This window comes from Apodemus sylvaticus, chromosome 5 (assembly GCF_947179515.1).
Source record: "Apodemus sylvaticus chromosome 5, mApoSyl1.1, whole genome shotgun sequence".
Lineage (NCBI taxonomy): Eukaryota > Metazoa > Chordata > Mammalia > Rodentia > Muridae > Apodemus > Apodemus sylvaticus.
The window spans coordinates 93,890,698-93,915,052 of NC_067476.1; the positions used below are offsets into that span (position 1 = coordinate 93,890,698).

At 36.5% G+C, this 24,355-nt stretch overlaps 1 protein-coding gene across 1 annotated transcript; it reads right to left on the reverse strand.

Annotated features, from left to right (window-relative positions):
* Nucleotides 1-6,773: 6,773 nt before the first annotated feature.
* On the reverse strand, nucleotides 6,774-7,715 carry LOC127684503 (olfactory receptor 4K14-like). The gene has a single exon (XM_052181417.1). It carries the CDS (start codon nucleotides 7,710-7,712, stop codon nucleotides 6,774-6,776), a length of 939 nt encoding a protein of 312 aa, XP_052037377.1. The 5' UTR covers nucleotides 7,713-7,715.
* Nucleotides 7,716-24,355: the final 16,640 nt, after the last annotated feature.

Consider the following 24,355-nt stretch of genomic DNA (forward strand, 5'->3'; position numbering starts at 1 on the left):
AATCATGACTGTGATGACTGTGATAAGACTATAGAAGTATAACCCTGCAGACACCTCTTCAACACATAATTTCAAAAACTGTATGGATAGATAGATGGATACATAGATAGATAAATAGACAGATAGATAGATAGATAGATAGATAGATAGATAGATAGATGGAACATTTTTTTAAAAAGTAACAAAACAAGTATATGCAACCCAAAGTAAAAAGAGGTACATTATAACACTTATAATAGTAATAACAATAATTAATTTAACAAATATTTTATAATACAATTAATAATAAATATTATAATTACAATAATAATCTCTAAACTTGCATATATAACTACATGTCAATAGAGTAAATAATCTATGGTAAATGAGAAGTTCCTAGGAACACAAATAAAATCATGAGTAATATTAGGATAATATTTTTTCTCCTGTATGAAAATAAAGAGACTGTAAATTTGACATAGAGGGATTAAGTATATAGACTTGAAAAATAAGGACTTCAAGCAAGTTTATCACTTATATAAATAAAACATAGAGGTAGGTATAATACTGCCTGATTTTAAAATATACTCTGAGGGAATGGAGAGATGGATGAGCCAAGTAAAGTTAGGGTCACAACCCAAAAGACAAAACCTCCTATCACTATCAATAAGGGATATATAGTACTGTTCTAAAATCAGATGTACAAATTGATATGAGAGAATAATAAGGACAAATAATTTAACCCACTCTGGCCATTTTATTTTAAACATGCAAAAAAAAAAAAAGAATAAATACCCTCAAAAAGCAAAAGGACCACATATTGACCCTGAGGCACATATATTTGTACACAAAGAAATCCATGAAAACACAAAATCTGAATTTTGTGTTTCTGATTTTGTATTGTGTTTGTATTTCTGAATCATAATACATAACAATAGACCTGTAAGGTTTTTATATGATCCTGTTAAAGCACTATGAAATAACAACAAAAAACATATAGTTTAAAATAATATTGAGTTTGTTTTGTCCACATGGGCAGATATGTTAAAAGACCTGAAGAATTCACCAAGGATACTCTCTTCCAAGTATCTGGCAAAATATAGGATCTACAAAAGACCGTGACTGACCACTACTCATACCCACTGCATCACTGTTGGCCAAGCCCTGAGCACAAATGACCAGATCTGGTAAGAGTCCTGACTCTCTTCTTATTCCACTCATCTTGCCCCAGCAATTCCATTAAACTGATAGCCTACTCTCCTTCCTTGTGTCATCAGCCAAATGGAATAAAAAGTTATCAAGGAAATAAAAAAATACCCCAAGATTCCACGTCAAAAGATTCAGAATGACTAAGATCAAAAACTCAAGTGACAGAAGATTCTTTTTTTTTTATTCGATATATTTCTTATTTACATTTCAAATGATTTCCCCTTTTCTGGTCCTCCACTCCCTGAAAGTCACATAAGCCCCCTTACCTCCCCCTGTTCTTCCACCCACCCCTTCCAACTTCCCTGTTCTGGTTTTGCCTTATACTGCTACACTGAGTCTTTCCAGAACCAGGGGCTACTCCTCCGTTCTTCTTGTACCTCATTTGATGTGTGTATTATGTTTTGGGTATTCCAGTTTTCCAGGCTAATATCCACTTATTAGTGAGTGCAAACCATGATTGATCTTTTGAGACTGGGTTACTTCACTTAGTATGATGTTCTCCAGCTCCATCCATTTGTCTAAGAATTTCATGAATTCATTGTTTCTAATACCTGAATAGTATTCCACTGTGTATATATACCACATTTTTTGCATCCATTCTTCTGTTGAGGGATACCTGGGATCTTTCCAGCTTCTGGCTATTATAAATAGGGCTTTTATGAACATAGTGGAGCATATATCCTTATTACATGCTGGGGAATCCTCTGGGTATATACCCAGGAGTGGTATAGCAGGATCTTTCAGGAAGTGACATGCCCAGTTTTCTGAGGAACCGCCAGACTGATTTCCAGAGTGGTTGTACCAATTTGCAACCCCACCAGCAGTAAGGAGTGTTCCTCTTTCTCCACATCCTCGCCAACACATGCTGTCTCCTGAGTTTTTAATCTTAGCCATTCTGACTGGTGTAAGGTGAAATATCAGGGTTGTTTTGATTTGCATTTCCCTGATGACTAATGAAGTTGAGCATTTTTTAATATGTTTCTCTGCCATCCGAAGTTCTTCAGGTGAGAATTCTTTGTTTAACTCTGTACCCCATTTTTAACAGGGTTATTTGGTTTTCTGGGGTTTAACTTCTTGAGTTCTTTGTATATATTGGATAATAGCCCTCGATCTGATGTAGGGTTGGTGAAGATCTTTTCCCAATTTGTTGGTTGCTGATTTATCCTTTTGATGGTGTCCTTTGCTTTACAGAAACTTTGTAATTTTATGAGGTCCCATTTGTCAATTTTTGATCTTAGAGCATAAGCTATTGGTGTTCTCTTCAGGAACTTCCCCCCTCCCGCCCCCCCCCCACCAATGTCCTCAAGGTCTTCCCCAGTTTCTTTTCTATTAGCTTCAGAGTGTCTGGCTTGATCTATTTGGATTTGAGCTTAGTACAAGGAGACAAGGATGTATCAATTCGAATTGTTCCGCATGCTGACCTCCAGTTGAACCAGCACCATTTGTTGAAAAGGCTATCTTTTTTCCATTGGATGTTTCCAGCCCCTTTGTCGAGGATCAAGTGGCCATAGTTGTGTGGGTTCATTTCTGGATCTTCAATCATGTTCCATTGATCCGCCTGCCTGTCACTGTACAAATACCATGCAGTTTTTAACACTATTGCTTTGTAGTATTGTTTGAAGTCAGGGATACTGATTCCCCCAGAATTTCTTTTGTTGTTGAGAATACTTTTAGCTATCGTGGGTTTTTTGTTATTCCAGATGAATTTGAGAATTGCTCTTTCTAACTCTATGAAGAATTGAGTTGGGATTTTTATGGGTATTGTGTTGAATTTGTATATTGCTTTTGGCAAAATGGCCATTTTAACTATATTAATCCTGCCAATCCATGAGCATGGAAGGTTTTTCCATTTTTTGAGGTATTCTTCCATTTCCTTCTTCAGAGTCTTGAAGTTCTTGTCATACAGATTTTTCACATGCTTGGTAAGAGTCACCCACAAAAATACTGTTTGTGGCTATTGTGAAGGGTGTCATTTCCCTAATTTCTTTCTCAGCCTGCTTCTCCTTTGAGTATAGGAAGGCTACTGATTTGCTTGAGTTGATTTTATAACCTGCCACTTTGCTGAAGTTGTTTATCAGCTGTAGGAATTCTCTAGTGGAGTTTTTTGGGTCACTTATATAGACTATCATATCATCTGCAAATGATGATAGTTTGACTTCTTCCTTTCCAATTTGTATCCCTTTGACCTCCTTATGTTGTCTAATTGCCCAAGCTAGTACCTCAAGTACAATATTGAAAAGATAAGGAGAAAGGGGGCAGCCCTGTCTAGTACCTGATTTTAGTGGATTACTTCAAGTTTCTCTCCATTTAATTTAATGCCGGCTACCAATTTGCTGTATATTGTTTTTACTCTGTTTAGGTATGGGCCTTGAATTCCTGTTCTTTCCAAGACTTTAAGCATGAAAGGATGCTGAATTTGTGACAGAAGATTCTGGTGAGGATGTAAAGCTGATAAGATTTCAAGCTGGTATACCACTCTAGAAATCAATCTAGTAGTTCTTCAGAAAATTGAAAATAATTCTACCTTTAAAATCCAGCTGTACAACTCATGGGCATATGCCCAAAAGATGTTCCAATATATAACAAGGACACAGGCTCCACTATGTTCAAAGCAGCCTTATTTATAAGTCAGAAGCTGGAAAACACCCCAGATGTCCCTCAGTGGAAAAATATATACAGAAAATGTGGTACATTTACACAATGGAGTATTACTCAGCTATTAAAAACAATGGCTTTATAAAATTCTTAGGCAAAAGGATGGAACTAGGAACTATCATCCTAAGTGAGGTAACCCAGTCACAAACGAATACTCATGGTATGCACTCACTGGTAAGTGGATATTAGCTCAAAAGCTCAGAATACCCAAAATACAACTCACTGACCATAGGAAGCTTAAAAAGAAAGAAGACCAAAGTGTGGATGCTTTAGTCCTACTTAGAAACCAAACAAAATGATCACTGAAGGTAGAAGAAGGGATGGTTCTAGGAGAGAGAGGGGATGGGAAGGGAAAAAAGAGGGGGACAGAATCCAGTATGAAAAGAGACAAGAGAGAAATTCAGGGGGTCAGGAAATTGAACAGAAATATGTAGCAATGGAGGACAGCAACTGGGTGTTGCCACTAGAAAGTACCAGGAACCCAAGAGGATCTCAGGACTGAACAGGGATGTCATTAACCAAAATACCCAACAAAGGGAAGATAGAACCTGTAGAGACCATTCTTTCCAAGACTGTTGAAGGAAGGCCACCCACACATCCCAAAAATATTAATCCATAATTGTTCCTATCTAAAGGAAATGCCAGAACAAAAAAAAATGGAGCAGAGACTGAAGGAAAGGCCATCCAGTGACCACCCACCTAGACATCCATCCTATCTCCAGACATTAAACCTAAACACTATTGCTTATGCCAGAAATTGCTTGCTGAAAGGAGCCTGGTATATCTGTCCCCTGACCAATTGGCCAGGACCCGACCAATACAGAGACAGATACTCACAGCCAACCATTGGACTGAGCAAGGGTCTCCAATGGAAGAGTTAGGGGAAGGACTGAAGGAGGTAAAGGGATTTGCCACCCCATAGAAGAACAACAATATCAACCAACCAGACCCTTACCCCAGAGCTACGAGCAACTAAACAACCTTCCAAAGAGTACACATGGGACATATGGCTGTAGTTACATGTGTAGCAGAGGATTGCCTTATCTGGAAGCTAGATACCCCAGTGTAAGGAGATGCTAGAGAAGTGAGGCCGGAGTAGATGCATGGTTGGTGAAGCACCCTCATAGATGCAAAGTGAAAAGAGTGAAAAGAGACTGGGATGGGGGCATTACAGATAGGAAACCAGGAAGTGAGACAGCATTTAAAATGTAAATAAATAAATTAACTAATAAAAAATTTAACCAACCTTAGTACAGAAGATAAAATCCTATGACAAAACCCACAAACTATCACTTCTTAATATATCACTTAAAAATATCACTTCTTAAATAATCACAATTGCATAGCAAAGGTCATGAATAAGAACTATTTGGAAATATAAAGATCACCAAAACATTCATGAGCAAAACAAAAACCAAAAAATGAAAGAAACCTCAAAAGTACATATTGAATCATTATATATAAGCTTAAGCAAGTCTACAAAGCTATAATATTAAAAACAGCATGGCAATGTTATGATTGTCTACCATTGTCTAATCTAATATTATATACTACAAGACTTTGATTTAAGTACACAAACTTACAATGCCCTGATTTTCAACAAAGATGACAAAACAACATATGAAACAGAAACAGAATCTTTAAGAAATGTTGGTAAATCTAGATGCCCACATGAAAAATAAAATTAAACCCTTATCTCTTATACTTTAAATAAAAGTCAACACCAAATGAATTAAGTAAACTAAATATAAAATCTGAAATAAATAAACTGCTTGAATGGCTTTTGAGTTTTAGCCAACTTTACACCACTAAGTTAAGTCTTTCCTGTGGAAGAGGCATCAAAAAATAGTTGGTTTCCCTTAGAATAGAGCAAAGTGTGCGTGCAATACTGGACAAATCTTGCCAGGTAGTTTTTTTTTACTTACCCATGCAAGTTCTAGCATTGTGTAATGCCATTGAATTCTTTTCATTCCCAGTGTCCTGAGCAAATTTTAGCACTGTGAATGGTATCAAATAGAGGGAAAATCCTTAGTCATTATGAGATTGATTTCTCTGTAGCCAGACAACAAAGTATGTTGTTTATTCATTAACAGGGACTTTCCATATAGATATGGGAAAACAGGGAGAAAGGTAAAAGTGTAGTTTGTTTTAGATACATCTGCAGCATCACTGTCCAAGAGTAGCATATGTGTACTTACAAATATATTGTTAAATATCTAACATGGGTTAACAACTGAATTAAGTATAATAGTTTTAATAATTAGTCAATAAATAGATATTGTAGTCATGGAGATTAAATTTAAGCATATTATTCAATGTTAAGTAATAATTTAAAGAATAAATTTTGGTGCTAAATGGAGATAATTTTGAAATCTAATACTTATTAATATGTTTTATTATACATTATTCAAATGCTTCTGAAAAAACAAAAGAGTAATGTTGACTGCTAGTCTTTGTTTCTTGTGAAGTTTATCTCTTTGTTTCATCATTTAAATTTTTTTCATCCCACACCATTAGTAATTTTATAGACAGTTGAGATAAGACAAGATGATGATGATGGTCATTTGGCAATGAAAGTTAAGAATTTGGGACATATAGGATATATATAGAACAATACTCAGGTAAAAATTAGTAATATTTTATTTATAACATTAAACATGTAAATTTGGTCAAAAATGTTAAAAATGAGTTTATTAAAAACATGGAAGAATAATTTGATGGCATTTATGTGGAAAAAGCATGCATAATTATATTTTAAAGTGAAGAATTCACAATAACCTGGTAGCTCATCAGAAAATTCCATATATTCTTAAAAATATTAATTTATGTTTGAAAGCCTGGTAAAATTTTAAATGAAAACAATTCTGATTTTAATGCTTTAAATACAGTCAGTCTTATTATGTGAAGAAATAAGTTGACAATTTTCTATATTACGAATTTCCTTTGGGACCCAGAAATTTGTGAATTAACCTTTTCACAGCATTTTTCATGTCTTTATTTCTCAGTGTATAAATAGCTGGGTTTAGGAGAGGTGTAAAAACAGAATAAAACAGAGCAAGAAATTTGTCCAACCAGGTGATATTGAGGGGCCACACATAGATGAAGATGCAGGGCAAGAAGAAGATCATTACTACAGTGATGTGTGCAGTGCACGTGGACAGGGCCTTAGAAGTTCCACCTTTTGAGCTCTGGCAAACAGTGATGAGGATTTTTGTGTAGGAAATAAGCAACAATATAAAGCAGGTTATAGCCACAATTCCACATTCAGCATTCATTAAAGTATTTAAAGCATGGGAATCCATGCAGGCTAGCTTGATAAGCAGTGGCGGGTCACAAAAGAAACTGTCTATTTCCTTGGGACCACAAAAAGGTAGCTGCACAATCATTACCAAGTGACTTATACTATGTATAAAGCCAATTGTCCAGGAAGCCAACACCAACCCAGTGCATCTCTTCAGGTTCATGATGGTGAAGTAGTGGAGTGGTTTGCAGATGGCCACATAGCGGTCATAAGCCATTACCACCAACAGCACCATCTCTCCTGCAGGAATGCAATGGGTAAAAAAGACCTGAAACATGCATCCTGCAAAGGAAATAGTCTTGTTTTCCCTGAAAAAATCTGTGATCATCTTAGGAGTGGTGTTTGAGGAGAGCCACATATCAACAAAGGACAGGTTGGCCAACAAGAAGTACATGGGGGAATGCAGATGGGGGTCAGTGGTGATTAAGATCAATATGACAATATTTCCACACATGATGAGCATATAAAGTGTCAACAATATCACAAAGAGTAAGACCTGAATATTCTTTGAGTTGGCAAGTCCCCGGAGTACAAATTCAGACACAACTGTTTGATTGCCTCCGTCCATTTTATTCAGTATACCTTCAGAAATAACCTGCAAAGAAAGAAAGCTCATCAACCAGATGAATTAAGATATACCTGTGTGGAATCAGACATTTACACTGAAACTTGCCTGAAAAAAGCATAAATATAAAGGGAAATCCAAATATGTGTGACATTGTTGCCCATGATAAAGTTCATGAGTCAAGAGTAACTCCCCAAGAAAAGAAGCATTAGGTGTAACTGTTACACATATCCTCTTTTAAAAAACTCATCTTACATGGAAGTAATAAAGAAATAATGTAATGTTAAATCTCAAATATCCATGTGGTTTCTTAAATGATCTGAATTAGTTAGTAGCAATAATGATATTCTATAACAAAAATGAGATTGAATATCAGAAACTTGTGGGAAATTATACTGAAGTTAAGTACAAATGGTCAGAAGGATGATACAATTTTAAAGCATGCTTAATGATTTCATTGAGTTTTTATAAAATAATATCCATGACAACAGTAAGTCATAATTTAAGATTAAATTTATAATGTACGTGTTTTGAAAACCTCAGCATTATAGAATATCATATAAGATCTTGTACACAGGTACAAGATTGAGCTATTAAACCAGTTTCCCAGTTATTATTTATAAGTATACATCATTGAATTTATTGGGTCAGCTAAACTGATTAATAATTATTGTTGCAAATACCTGTTGGAACAGATTTGCCAACAATAGGGAAACCTATATTCAAATATTAGCTCTAAGAATAACATTTACTTCAAACTTAGCACTAGAATGTATGGATCTCAAATTACAGCAAAAGCTTATATATCTTGCAATAAGGTGACTCATGGTATGCACTCACTAATAAGTGGATATTAACCTAGAAAACTGGAATACCCCAAACATAATCCATACATCAAATGAGGTACAAGAAGAAAGGAGGAGTGGCCCCTTGTTCTAGAAAGACTCAGTGAAGAAGTATAGGGCAAAACCAGAACAGGGAAGTGGGAAGGGGTGGGTGGGAGGACAGGGGGAGAAAAGGGGGCTTATGGGACTTTCGGGGAGTGGGGGGCTAGAAAAGGGGAAATCATTTGAAATGTAAATAAAAAATATATCGAAAAAAAACATTAAAAAAATAAGGTACTGAGAATATCTGTACCCTTAAATGCCATAGGTTCTTGATATGAATAATATATCATCTATTACCAAAGTTTTTTTTATTAGTAAATTTTCTCATTATGTTACTTCTATACTGATCATTTATGGCATTTTAAAGAATAGAATAAATTACCTAAACCTGTAAGCATAGCTGTCTTTGACTCTCAGTCTTTGATAAGTGTGAAGTTAAACATCCAGTGAGCACCAGTGATTCACCTCAAAACACAGGCAGGGTGCTTCAACTAATTGAATGCACCATACTCAAGCTGCTTGGTGGATAATCATTCTCTAGTTTATTCTCCATTTAGTAATTCTCTTGGCAATTTTCAATTTCTGGGCTTATCATTCTTTATCCTTTGATATATCTAGGTGAATGGAATCATGTAAACAATGAGATTATCTTTACAATTAATTTACATCACTGTTTTCTATGGATTTGGAGGGTACACTAAAAATTAAGAAGAAGAGGAAGAGGAAGAAGAAAAAGAAGAAAGTTCTGAAGACATCAGGTAACACAACCATCTGCTTTAGAAGCATGGTAACAGAGAAGTAAATTCATGCACCTTAGAAGATTTGCCAAATATATAAGGATACCCTGATTATAAAACAAAGAGTTTGTCTTCCTTGATAGTTTTGATTTTTACTGAGGACAATTTCTAGTAAACCTGAAAATTTCCAGGATTATGTTTTTGCTTTAATTATTTCTTTTATGTTCTGAAATTATATAATTACATAAGTTCCCCCTTCTCCTTCTTCCCTACAAGTCATTTAATAAACATCCTCCATACTCTTTTTCGATGCATTTTAATTAATCATTTTATTTGTTTACAATTCAAATTATATTGCACTTCCCAGATACCCCTCCACAAATCCCCCATCCTATCTGCCTCTCCCCTCTCCTCTTTTCCTCTATTAGACTGCTCCTCTACATACTAACACACTCCTGCCTCAACACTCTAGCATCCACATTCTCTGGGAATAGCTCCATGTGCTCTTTGAAATTCATAGCTTCTTTTTTCAGTAATTGTTAAGCATATATATATATATAAAATCATTTTTATTCCTAAATATAAATTGCTCAGGCTGTATAATGTTACTTGTATATATAAGTTGTAAAGATAGACCATTTCATATTGAATAACATATTGATGTGTTTGTCCTGAAGAAAAGTATGTTTCTAACTCTCAGCATATCTGTCTTCCCTTTGTTCTTTGTGCGGGGCTGAGTCATCTTGGGCTCATCCCTGTGCTCTTTATCACATTTTCTTTTATTGAGTTTATTCTGAACAAGTTTAGGAAGTCACAATAGCAATGTGCCACAAGTGAAAAGAATTAACATTTAATAGAGCAAGTACATTTCTTCACAAACATTTGGCAAACTATCCTTTTCATTGAAAAGTAGAACCAAGTATCAACTAATGCCCTTGATATTGCTCCTCTAGTATTATGTAAGTAGCACACTACTGGTTTATATAACTGTGGATATAAAATACATTACATCTGTTTTGTGATACATATTGGTCACTGTGATTTATCAAAAATCTTTTAATGATTATGTTAAGAATATAATACTTCCAAGGGATAAATGCAATGTTAGTAAAAAAAAAAACATAGTCATATACTGCAATAGCTTAAAAAGATGTTACACAGTTAACATAGTAATACATAGTGAAGATATAGAGGAAAATACACACATGAGGATCATTAAGCCTTTCTAATGCCAAGTTCAATGATCCATGAATTGTCTTCTTTTTCTATATTTTCTAGTGAATTATTAAGAAATATATTGCTTTATATTATAAGCTATGATTCTGCTGTTTAAATGAGCTCTGTGTAATATATATTTATAAAAGCATACACACAATATATAGAATATTTATATGTATGATCATATATGCCATATATATTATTTATACACTATAAAGTACATGTTTGTGTGTGAGATTTCTTTAAGATACTTGCTACTTATACTTAAGTTCCTACATCCTGTTCAGTAACTATGAAATATGAAGCTATGAAAGAAATATTTGATATGCAAATTGATTGTTAGGATCATAACAACCACTTCATCCTTCTCTTCTCTTGCCCAGGAGCTATCAGTATTATATAAGACCTAATGAAAAACAATAATCTATTAAAGTATCACTGCAATTTTTTCCTTTAACATAGGGACAATTCCAATTTTGGCTTTATATTTACAAATATTAATAAATGGAATGAAACTGAATTATCATTTTTAGACTCTACAAACAATTTTCTTATATGTGTAAAATTTTCCTATATTGATTGCTCTTTTATCAATGCTAAACAATGCAATAATCTGAGTATTAATATTTATGTAAATATTTATGGATAAACTCGTATTTACACAATTTAGTAGAAATCAAGTGATAGATACTGATGACTAATAGAGTAATATTTTATTACTTTTAATGACGTACTTTGCCAGCAGATTGGTTGTTGTCTTTTTATCTGTTGGTCTGTTTTGTTTGTAGAGGATTAGGCTGATTTTACTTATGAAATATGCTTTTAATTGAAGTAGAATGACATCACTTACCTCTTCCCTTATCCTTCCTCAAATCCTTCTCACCCACTCCTTAATTATTTTACTCCTTAAATTGTTTCAGTACCATCCCTCAAGTTGATAGTCTCTTTTTCCTTGTTTATTATTATTATTAAATATATATGTGTACATGAATGCAGTTTTATATACACGGAGACCTACCACACACACAAAGTCTATTGAGTCAAATTTTGTTATTGTATATGAATTCAGGTTTGACCACTCTCCATTTATCAACAAATTAGAGGGCTCATACTTGGGAGATATTATTCTTCCTTTTTCATAAAGACTAGTTTTCAGATATTAAAATTCTGAGTTCTACATTACCCAAGCATTATGTTTTATTTACTCAAATTGCTATCATTTTTATGATTTCTATATTTTCTTTGGTTATGTTGAAGGGAAATTTTGTAAAATGATAGCTGACCAATGTTTTGTGGATTATCTAATAAAGAATGATGATCTTATGATATAGATATGAAGAGTCACGAAATGGGACAGGTGAAGAAAACAAGAAGCCCAATAAATTGGGCTGTAAAGATGATGAAAAAAGCCAAGCAATTCTCAGCCTACCACATAATTGATATAGGTAAAAAGAAATAACTAGAAATATTTTAAGTATTTCCTAACAGAATAATATCAGAAATAACTTACCAAAATCACAATTTTCCCATGGGTCAGACTTTCTTCCCATTTGATGTGTGCTTATTAAGAGACTGATATTGCGTAAAGACAGTTTTCTCTACTCCCTCACTTATATTCCTTTCTGCAATTGTCCCACAGGTGTCCAAGTTACCTATCAGTCTGCTGATAAAAACCCCAAAACCTTGGAAATAATTATCTTGGACATCTCCTGGGAATTTCTCTGTTAAGAGTGATGCTGAGTGCTGTGTGCCAATTCTCTCCTTCTACCTTCCCCAATATTCTAGGATTTGAGCTTAATTTGTCAGAATTGCACAGCAAACATCTTTATTCTCAGAGACATCTTGCCTTCATCTTCTTTAACTAAGTATTATAAAGAATACATAGATGCTCATTTCAAACATGCTTACTTAAATACAGCTAAGTATTATCATGTATAAAGAGTTAGGAAAATGATAGAACTCAAATTCAAAGATCTCCAAACCACCCATGGCAAGTTTTGCATGAGAATGTCCCCTAAAGATTCATGTATTTGAACACTTTGTTCTTAATTAATGGCACTGTATGAGAAGCTTTTGGAGAGGTCTAGAATTGCTGGAGAATGTGTGTCACTGGGAGTGGGATTTAAGCATTCAAATCTGGAGCTACTTCAAATTTGTGTTCTTGGCTTCATCTTGAGTTTGAAGAAGTGAGCTTTTACACTTCCTGCTTCTACCATTTAGTCTACCATTTGTATTAATATTTTCTGCCATTTAACATTCTTAATTTTTGAATCAACTAAAATAAACATTTCATTCTGAAAAATAACTCAGGCTCTAATGTCAACATTTGATAAATGGAACCTCATGAAACTAAAACTGCCTGATCCTAAAACTGACAGAGTGCTAACATCCAAAATAGATTTAAAAATTCAAGAAGTTATTCTCCAACAACCGAATTATCCCAATCTAAAGATGGTGTATCAAACTAAAACCAAGATCTCTCTACAGAGGAATTTCAAATGGCCAAGAAGCACTTAAAGAAATGCTTAATACCCATAGTTATCAGGGAAATGAAAATCAAAATGACCTTCAGATTTTATCTTACACCAATCTGAATGGTTAAGATTTAAAAAAAAAAAAAAAACTCAACCAGAGATAGAGAAAGAACCAAAGGAGTTGAAGAGGTTTGCAGCCCCATAGGAGGAAAAACAATATGTACCAATCAGTCCCCCACAGCTCCCAGGGACTTAACCACTAACAAAAGGGTACACATGGAGGGACCCATGGCTCAACCACATGGGTAGCAGAGGATGGCCTGGTTGGACATCAACGAAAGAAGAGTCCCTTGGACCTGTGAAGGCTTGTTGCCCCAGTGTAGGGAAATGTCAGGACAGAGAATGGGAGTGGGTAGGTTAGTGAGCAGGGGGACGGGGATGGCATGGAGGGGGGGGATTCAGAGGGGAAATGTGGAAAGGGAATAACACTTGAAATATGAATAAAGAAATTCCCTAATAAAAAGCAAACTCTAGCAACAAACAGCTCATCCTAACAAGAATGTGGTAAAAGAACACTCTTTAATTTCTGGATTACAAACCTGTGTAACTACTGTGGAATTCAATCTCGTGGTTCCTCAGAAAATTGGAAAAAGATCACCTGAAAACCCAGCTATACATCTCCTGAGCATAAAGTCAAAAGATGCTCCACCATACAAGGATGGATGCCCCACTGTGTTCATAGCAGCTTTATTTGTAATAGCCAGAAACTGGAAACAACCCAATGTCCCTCAAGTGAAGAATGAATACAACAAATGTGGTTCATTTACACAATGGAGTACTTTTCAGCTATTAAAAAGAATGACTTCATGAAATTTGCAGGCAAATAGGTGGAACTAGAAAATATCTTCCTTAGTAGAGTAAACCAGACTCAAAATAGCTATGCATGGTATATATTCACTGTTAAATAGATTTTAGTCATGAGGTACAGGACACACATGATTGAGTCTGCACAGACTCAAGGAAACTAAGGAGAAGAATGGCCCAAGTGAGGATGCTTGAATCTCACTTAAAAGGGGGAATAAGCCAGTCAGTGGTGGCACATGCCTTTAATCCTAGCACTTGGGAGGCAGAGGCAGGTGAATTTTTGAGTTCCAGGACAGCCAGAGCTATACAGGGAAACCCTGACTCCAAAAACCAAAGGGAAAAAGGGCATGGGACAAAATAGTCATTGGAGACAGGGAAGGAGGAAAGTGAGTAAGAGAGGGGACTGGAAGGGAAATAGGTGAGTCGGTATCACTTGTGGGGAAAAACAGCAGAGAAGGCCAAGAGAATAAATAGAAATATGTAGCTGTTGGGACTTGAGGTAGGGGAATCTCTAGGAAGTGTTAGAGGTCAGGAAAAGGGAAAGCTTCCAGAAGTCAATATGAGTGACATTAGCTTAAATATGTAGCAGAAGAAATAAGTATCTTGAAGAGGCCACCTCCTGTAGCCAGACAGGACCTCCAGTGGAGGGTTTTGGACATAAATCCACTCAACAAAATTTAGATCCATAATTTGTCCTGTCTATAAGAAATGTAGAGATTCATGGAGTGGCCATCCAATAACTAGCCCAATTTGAGTCCAATACTATGAGGAAGCACCAATTTCTGATACTATTAATGATACTTTGTTATATTTGCAAATAGAATCCCAGGATACCTGTCCTCTTAGAGGATCTCTACAGTATTTGACTGAAACAAATACAGAAGACCAACAGCCTAACATTGGATAGTGATCAGAGTCTTACATAAGGGTTAGAAGAAGGGTTAAATATCCTGAAGGGGTTAGGAACTCCACAGGAAGACCAAGAGAATCAACTAACCTGGACCTTTGCAAGCTCTCAGAGACTGGACCACCAACCAAAGAGCATACAAGGTCCCTGACCTATAGAAGATGTGTCTTGAAGCAGCTTGGTCTTCATGAGGTTCCTCCAGTAACTGGAGCAGAGGCTATCCCTAAATCAGTGGCCTGTTTGTGGAATTCATTTCCCAACAGAGCTGCCATTTGCTGTTTCCAGTGGTAGAGAATCTACCTGATCCGGAAGAGATTTGATGAGTCTGGGGGTGGGGGATACTCTATGGGACCCATCATCTTAGAGGAGATAGGGAGGGGGAATGCTTACTTAGATGGACTCTCTGTGAGAGGCAGACTGGTAAGGGACATCAGTGAATTGCATGTTAAAAATAATTAATTAGTTAAGTAGTTAATAATGATATCATGAAAGTTAGGTAAGAAACCAATTATTTCATGATAGGGAAAATATGATTGCTAATCTTTATCAAAATAATGGAATTTAGAGTCATTATGGAAACACATCTCTGAGGATATCTCCGATATAGGTTTAGAAACATTTAGCATTTATATGAGCAGAAAAGTCTTTTTATTTTCTAAAAATTATTTATTTATTTTACGAGTACAATGTAGCTGTCTTAAGACATACCAGAAGAGACCATCAGTTCCTAATACAGATGGTTGTGAGACACCTTGTGGTTGCTGGGCATTGGACACAGGACTTTTGAAGTGCTCATTTTTTTTTAATATATATTTTTATTTTCTATATTCTTTGTTTACAATCCAAAAGCTTTCCTCTTTCCCAGTTCCCCGCTCCATATGTCCCATAAGTCTTCTTCTCTCCATTCATTCTCCTCTCTTTCCCCCTCCCTTTTCTCTGTCCTGGTTCTCCCCTACAATGCTGGATCAAGCCTTTCCAGGATTAGAGCCCTCTTCTTCCTTCTTCATGGGAATCATTTGATATGCTAATTGTATCTTCAGTATTCAGAGCTTCAGGGCTAATTAATATCCACTTATCAATGATTGCATTCCATGTGTATTCTTTTGTGATTGCGTTACCTCGCTTAGGATGATATTTTCCAGTTCCATCTATTTGCCTAAAAAATTCATGAATTCATTGTTTTTAATTGCTGAATAGTACTCCATTGTGTATATATACCACATTTTTGACATCCACTCTTCTGTTGAGGGATATCTGGGCTCTTTCCAGCTTCTGGCTATTATAAATAAGGCTGCTATGAACATAGTGGAGCATGTGTCCTTATTGCATGCTGGGGAATCCTCTGGGTATATGCCCAGGAGAGGTATAGCAGGGCCCTATGCAAATGTCATGTCCAGTTTTCTTAGGAAATGCCAGACTGGTTTCCATAGTGGTTGTATCATCTGACAATCCCACCAGCAGTGAAGGAGTGTTCCTCTTTCTCCACATCCTCCCCAACACCTGCTGTCTCCTGAGTTTTTAACCTTAGCCATTTCTGACTGGTGTGAGGTGAAATCTCAGGTGAAATTTCTGACTGGTGTTGTTTCGATTTGCATTTCCCTAATGGCTAAAAATGTTGAGAATTTCTTTTCTTTTTTTTTCCTGGGTTACTAAATTTTATTCTTAAATAAAACAATGTGTAGCCATAATTTTACATTGATAAAGACCTTTGTATTTGACAGAAAATTAAAGTTACAATTTCTTACATTGGTACAGAATTTATACATTTATTTTTTGTCTTTTTTTTATTCGATATATTTTTTATTTACATTTCAAATGATTTCCCCTTTTCTAGCCCCCCACTCCCCGAAAGTCCCATAAGCCCCCTTTTCTCCCCCTGTCCTCCCACCCACCACTTCCCACTTCCCCGTTCTGGTTTTGCCCTATACTTCTTCACTGAGTCTTTCTAGAACAAGGGGCCACTCCTCCTTTCTTCTTGTACCTCATTTGATGTATGGATTATGTTTGGGGTATTCCAGTTTTCTAGGTTAATATCCACTTATTAGTGAGTGCATACCATGAGTCACCTTTTGAGTCTGGGTTACCTCACTTAGTATGATGTTTTCTAGCTCCATCCATTTGCCTAAGAATTTCATGAATTCATTGTTTCTAATGGCTGAATAGTACTCCATTGTGTAGATATACCACATTTTTTGCATCCACTCTTCTGTTGAGGGATACCTGGGTTCTTTCCAGCATCTGGCAAATACAAATAGGGCTGCTATGAACATAGTAGAGCATGTATCCTTATTACATGGTGGGGGAATCCTCTGGGTATATGCCCAGGAGTGGTATAGCAGGATCTTCTGGAAGTGAGGTGCCCAGTTTTCTGAGGAACCGCCAGACTGATTTCCAGAGTGGTTGTACCAATTTGCAACCCCACCAGCAGTGGAGGAGTGTTCCTCTTTCTCCACATCCTCTCCAACACCTGCTGTCTCCTGAATTTTTAATCTTAGCCATTCTGACTGGCATAAGGTGAAATCTCAGGGTTGTTTTGATTTGCATTTCCCTAATGACTAATGAAGTTGAGCATTTTTTAAGATGCTTCTCCGCCATCCGAAGTTCTTCAGGTGAGAATTCCCTGTTTAACTCTGTACCCCATTTTTTAATAGGGTTGTTTGGTTTTTCTGGAGTCTAACTTCTTAAGTTCTTTATATATATTGGATATTAGCCCTCTATCTGATGTAGGATTGGTGAAGATCTTTTCCCAATTTGTTGGTTGCCGATTTGTCCTTTTGATGGTGTCCTTTGCCGTACAGAAACTTTGTAATTTTATGAGGTCCCATTTGTCAATTCTTGATCTTAGAGCATACGCTATTGGTGTTCTGTTCAGAAATTTTCTCTCTGTACCAATGTCCTCAAGGGTTTTCCCCAGTTTCTTTTCTATTAGCTTCAGAGTGTCTGGATTTATGTGGAGGTCCTTGATCCATTTGGATTTGAGCTTAGTACAAGGCGATAAAGATCGATCAATTCGCTTATATAGAATTAAGGTTTTCATTCATATAATCTATATATTGATTAAAATTTGAAATTAACATTGTTACTCTTAGATTGGCATCGTGCCTATGCATCTTATTTAGGAAATCAAGGCTTTGACACAATGCTTCTAATAGCTGCTGTTGAAAACTAGATAAAACCCCTCCTAAAGAACAACCTGAGGATACAAACTGCTGAGGATGATTAAGTAACACAAGTTAGGGGTCAGATAGTAAACTCATGGCTATATTAGATTCTAATTTAATTTTTTTTGTTTTTTTTATTCGATATATTTTTTATTTACATTTCAAATGATTTCCCCTTTTCTAGCCCCCAACTCCCCGAAAATCCCGTAAGCCCCCTTCTCTCCCCCTGTTCTCCTATCCACCCCTTCCTACTTCCCTGTTCTGGTTTTGCGGAATACTGCTTCACTGAGTCTTTCCAGAACAAGGGGCCACTCCTCCTTTCTTCTTGTACCTCATTTGATGTGTGGATTATGTTTGGGGTATTCCAGTTTTCTAGGTTAATATCCACTTATTAGTGAGTGCATACCATGATTCATCTTTGGAGTCTGGGTTACCTCACTTAGTATGATGTTCTCTAGATCCATCCATTTGCTAAGAATTTCATGAATTCATTGTTTTTAATGGCCGAATAGTACTCCATTGTGTAGATATACCACATTTTTTGCATCCACTCTTCTGTTGAGGGATACCTGGGTTCTTTCCAGCATCTGGCAATTATAAATAGGGCTTCTATGAACATAGTAGAGCATGTATCCTTATTACATGCTAGGGAATCCTCTGGGTATATGCCCAGGAGTGGTATAGCAGGATCTTCTGGAAGTGAGGTGCCCAGTTTTCTGAGGAACTGCCAGACTGTTTTCCAGAGTGGTTGTACCAATTTGCAACCCCACCAGAAGTGGAGGAGTGTTCCTCTTTCTCCACATCCTCACCAACACCTGCTGTTTCCTGAATTTTTAATCTTAGCCATTCTGACTGGTGTAAGGTGAAATCTCAGGGTTGTTTTGATTTGCATTTCCCTGATGACTAAAGAAGTTGAGCATTTTTTAAGATGCTTCTCTGCCATCCAAAGTTCTTCAGGTGAAAATTCTTTGTTTAACCCTGTACCCCATTTTTTACTAGGGTTATATGGTTTTCTGGAATCTAACTCCTTGAGTTCTTTATATATATTGGATATTAGCCCTCTATCTGATGTAGGTTTGGTGAAGATCTTTTCCCAATTTGTTGGGTGCCGATTTGTCCTCTTGATGGTGTCCTTTGCCTTACAGAAACTTTGTAATTTTATGAGGTCCCATTTGTCAATTCTTGATCTTAGGGCATAAACTATTGGTGTTCTGTTCAGAAACATTCTCCCTGTACCGATGTCCTCAAGGGTCTTCCCCAGTTTCTTTTCTATTAGCTTCAGAGTGTCTGGATTTATGTGGAGGTCCTTGATCCATTTGGATTTGAGCTTAGTACAAGGAGACAAGGATGGATCAATTCACATTCTTCTGCATGCTGACCTCCAGTTAAACCAACACCATTTGTTGAAAAGTCTATCTTTTCTCCACTGGATGTTTTCAACTCCTTTGTCGAAGATCAAGTGACCATAGGTGTGTGGATTCATTTCTGGATCTTCAATTCTATTCCATTGGTCCACTTACCTGTCACTGTGCCAATACCATGCAGTTTTAACACTATTGTTCTCTAGTATTGCTTGAGGTCTGGGATACTAATACCCCCAGAAGTTCTTTTCCTGTGGAGAATAGTTTTTAGCTATCCTGGGTTTTTGTTATTCCAGATAAATTTGAGAATTGTTTTTCATAACTCTGTGAAGAAGTGAGTTGGGATTTTGATGGGGATTGCATTGAATCTTTTTATTCCTTTTGGCAAGATGGCCATTTTTACTATATTAATCCTGCCAATCCACGAGCATGGAAGATTTTTTCCATTTTCTGAGGTCTTCTTCAATTTCCTTCTTCAGTGACCTGAAGTTCTTGTCCTATAAATCTTTCAGTTGTTTCACACACCAAGATACTTCATATTGTTTGTGGCTATTGTGAAGGGTGTCATTTCCCTAACTTCTTTCTCAGCCTGCTTATCCTTTGATTATAGGAAGGCAACTGATTTCTTGAGTTGATTTTATAACCTGCCATTTTGCTGAAGTTGTTTATAAGCTGTAGGAGCTCTCTGGTGGAGTTTTTAGGTCACTTAAGTATACTATCATGTCATCTGCAAATAGTGATAATTTGACTTCTTCCTTTCCAATTTGTATCCCATTGACCTCCTTATGTTGTCTAATTGCTCTAGCTAGAACTTCAAGTACTATATTGAAAAGATATGGAGAGAGAGGGCAGCTTTGCCTAGTTCCTGATTTTAGTGGGATTGCTTCTAAGTTTTTCTCGATTTAGTTTGATGTTGGCTACTGGTTTGCTGTATATTGCTTTAACTATGTTTAGGTATGGGCCTTGAATTCCTATTCTTTCCAAGACTTTTAGCATGAAAGGATGCTAAATTTTGTCAAATGCTTTTTCAGGATCTAATGAAATGCTCATATGGGTTTTTTCTTTGAGTTTGTTTATGTAGTGGATTGTGTTGATGAATTTCCTCATATTGAACCATCCCTGCATCCCTGGGACGAAGCCCAGTTGATCATGGTGGATGATCGTTTTGATGTGTTCTTGGATTCACTTGGCAAGAATTTTATTGAGTATTTTTGCATCGATATTCCTAAGGGAAATTGCCCTGAAGTTCTCTTTCCTTGTTGGATCTTTGTGTGGTTTTAGTATCAGTGTAATTGTGGCTTCATAGAATGAGTAGTATTCCTTCGGTTTCTATTTTGTGGAACAGTTTGAAGAGTATTGGTGTAAGGTCTTCTTTGAAGGTCTGATAGAATCCTGCACTGAAGCCATCAGGTCCCGTGCTTTTTTGGGTTGGGAGACTTTCTATGACCCCTTCAATTTCTTTAGGAGTTATGGGCCTGTTAAGACGATCTATTTGATCCTGATTTAATATTGGTGTTTAGTATCTGTCTAGGAAATTGTCCATTTCCTCCATATTATCCAGTTGTGTTGAGTATAGGCTTTGGTAGTAAGATCTGATGATTTTTTAAATATCCTCAGTTTCTGTTGTTATATCTCCCTTTTCATTTCTAATTTTGTTAATCTGGATACTGTCTCTGTGCCCTTGGTTAGTCTGGCTAAGGGTTTATCTATCTTGTTGATTTTCTCAAAGAACCAGCTCTTGGTTTTGTTGATTCTTTGTATGGTTCCCTTAGTTGCTACTTGATTGATTTCAGCCCTGAGTTTGATGATTTCCTGACTTCTATTCCTCCTGGATGAGTTCACTTCTTTTTGCTCCAGGGATGTCAGGTGTGTAATTAAGCTGCTAGTGTGTGCTCTCTCCATTTTCTTTTTGGAGGCACTCAGGGCTATGAGTTTTCCTCTTAGTACTGCTTTCATTGTGTCTCATAGATTTGGATATGTTGTGTCTTCATTTTCATTAAATTCTAAAAAGTCTTTAATTTCTTTCTTTATTTCTTCCTTGACCAAGGTATCATTGAGTAGAGTATTGTTCAGTTTCCATGTGTATGTGGGCTTTCTGTTGTTTTTGTTGCTATTGAAGACTTTTACTCCATAGTGATCTGATAGGAGGCATGGGATTATTTTGATCTTCTTATATTTGTTGAGGTCTGTCTTGTGACCAATTATATGGTCGATTTTGGAGAAGGTACCATGAGGTGCTGAGAAAAAGGTATATTCTTTTGCTTTAGGGTGAAATATTCTAGATATATCTGTTGAATCCAATTGGTCCAAAACTTCAATTAGTTTCACTGTGTCCCTGCTTAGTTTCTGTTTTCCTGATTGGTCCATTGAGGAAAGTGCATTGTTTTTTTTTTTTTATTAGATATATTTTTTATTTACATTTCAAATGATTTCCCCTTTTCTAGCCCCCCACTCCTCGAAAATCCTGTAAGCCCCCTTTCTTCCCCCTGTTCTCCTATCCACCCCTTCCTACTTCCCTGTTCTGGTTTTGCCGAATACTGCTTCACTGAGTCTTTCCAGAACAAGGGGCCACTCCTCCGTTCTTCTTGTACCTCATTTGATGTGTGGATTATGTTTTGGGTAATCCAGCTTACTAGGTTAATATCCACTTATTAGTGAGTGCATACCATGATTCATCTTTGGAGTCTGGGTTGCTACACTTAGTATGATGTTCTCCAGCTCCATCCATTGGCCTAAGAATTTCATGAATTCATTGTTTCTAATGGCTGAATAGTACTCCATTGTGTATATATACCACATTTTTTACATCCACTCTTCTGTTGAGGGATACCTGGGTTCTTTCCAGCTTCTGGCAATTATAAATTGGGCTGCTATGAACATAGTGGAGCATGTATCCTTATTACATGCTGGGGAATCCTCTGGGTATATGCCCAGGAGTGGTATAGCAGGATCTTCTGGAAGTGATGTGCCCAGTTTTCTGAGGAACCGCCAGACTGATTTCCAGAATGGTTGTACCAATTTGCAACACCACTAGCAGTAAGGAGTGTTCCTCTTTCTCCACATCCTCACCAACACCTGCTATCTCCTGAATTTTTAATCTTAGCCATTCTGACTGGTGTAAGGTGAAATCTCAGGGTTGTTTTGATTTGCATTTCCCTGATGACTAAAGAAGTTGAGCATTTTTTAAGATGCTTCTCTGCCATCCAAAGTTCTTCAGGTGAAAATTCTTTGTTTAACCCTGTACCCCATTTTTTACTAGGGTTATATGGTTTTCTGGAATCTAACTCCTTGAGTTCTTTATATATATTGGATATTAGCCCTCTATCTGATGTAGGTTTGGTGAAGATCTTTTCCCAATTTGTTGGGTGCCGATTTGTCCTCTTGATGGTGTCCTTTGCCTTACAGAAACTTTGTAATTTTATGAGGTCCCATTTGTCAATTCTTGATCTTAGGGCATAAACTATTGGTGTTCTGTTCAGAAACATTCTCCCTGTACCGATGTCCTCAAGGGTCTTCCCCAGTTTCTTTTCTATTAGCTTCAGAGTGTCTGGATTTATGTGGAGGTCCTTGATCCATTTGGATTTGAGCTTAGTACAAGGAGACAAGGATGGATCAATTCACATTCTTCTGCATGCTGACCTCCAGTTGAACCAACACCATTTGTTGAAAAGGCTATCTTTTTCCATTGGATGTTTTCAGCCCCTTTGTCAAGGATCAAGTGTCTGTAGGTGTGTGGGTTCATTTCCATCCTGTCCCATTTATCTGCCTGCCTGTCACTGTATCAATACCATGCAGTTTTCATTATTGCTCTGCAGTATTGCTTGAGGTCAGGGACACTGATTCCTCCAGAATTTCTTTTGTTGTTGAGAATAGTTTTAGCTATCCTGGGTATTTTGTCATTCCAGATGAATTTGAGAATTGCTCTTTCTAACTCTGTGAAGAATTGAGTTGGGATTTTGATGGGTATTGGGTTGAATCTGTATATTGCTTTTGGCAAAATGGCCATTTTAACTATATTAATCCTGCATGTCCATGAGCATGGGAGGTTTTTCCATTTTTTGAGGTATTCTGCCATTTCCTTCTTCAGAATCTTGAAGTTCTTGTCATACAGATCTTTCACATGTTTGGTAAGTCACCCCAAGGTACTTTAAACTGTTTATGGCTATTGTAAAGGGTGTCATTTCCCTAATTTCTTTCTCAGCCTGCTTATCCTTTGAGTATAGGAAGGCTACTGATTTGCTTGTGTTGATTTTATAACCTGCCACTTTGCTGAAGTTGTTTATCAGCTGTAGGAGGTTCTCTAGTGGAGTTTTTTGGGTCACTTAGATAGACTATCATATCATCTGCAAATAATGATAGTTTGATATCTTCCTTTCCAATTTGTGTCCCTTTGACCTCCTTATGTTTTCTAATTGCCCAAGTTAGTACCTCAAGTTCAATATTGAAAAGGTAAGGAGAAAGGGGGCAGCCCTGTCTAGACCCTGATTTTAATGGGATTGCTTCAAGGTTCTATCAATTTAGTTTGATGCTGGCTACCAGTTTGCTATATATTGCTTTTACTATGTTTAGGTTTGGGCCTTGAATTCCTGTTCTTTCCAAATCTTTAAGCATGAAAGAATGCTGAATTTTGTCAAATGCTTTTTCAGCATCCAATGAAATGACCATGTGGTTTTTTTCTTTGAGTTTGTTTATGTAGTGGATTGCATTGAAGGATTTCCATATATTGAACCAACCCTGCATCCCTGGGATAAAGCCTACTTGATCATGATCATTTTGATGTGTTCTTGGATTCACTTGTCAAGAATTTTATTGAGTATTTTTGCATCGATGTTCATAAGAGAAATTGTTCTGAAGTTCTCTTTCTTTGTTGGATCTTTGTATGGTTTTGGTATCATCATAATTGTGGCTTCATAGAACGAATTGGGTAGTGCTCCTTCTGTTTCTATTTTGTGGAACAGTGTGAAGAGTCTTGGTGTTAGGTCTTCTTTGAAGGTCTGATAGGATTCTACACTGAAACCATCTGGTCCTGTGCTTTTT

Excerpts from the sequence above, each read along its gene's own strand:
- LOC127684503 (XM_052181417.1), bottom strand. The coding sequence starts at position 7,712 with ATGGACGGAGGCAATCAAACAGTTGTGTCTGAATTTGTACTCCGGGGA.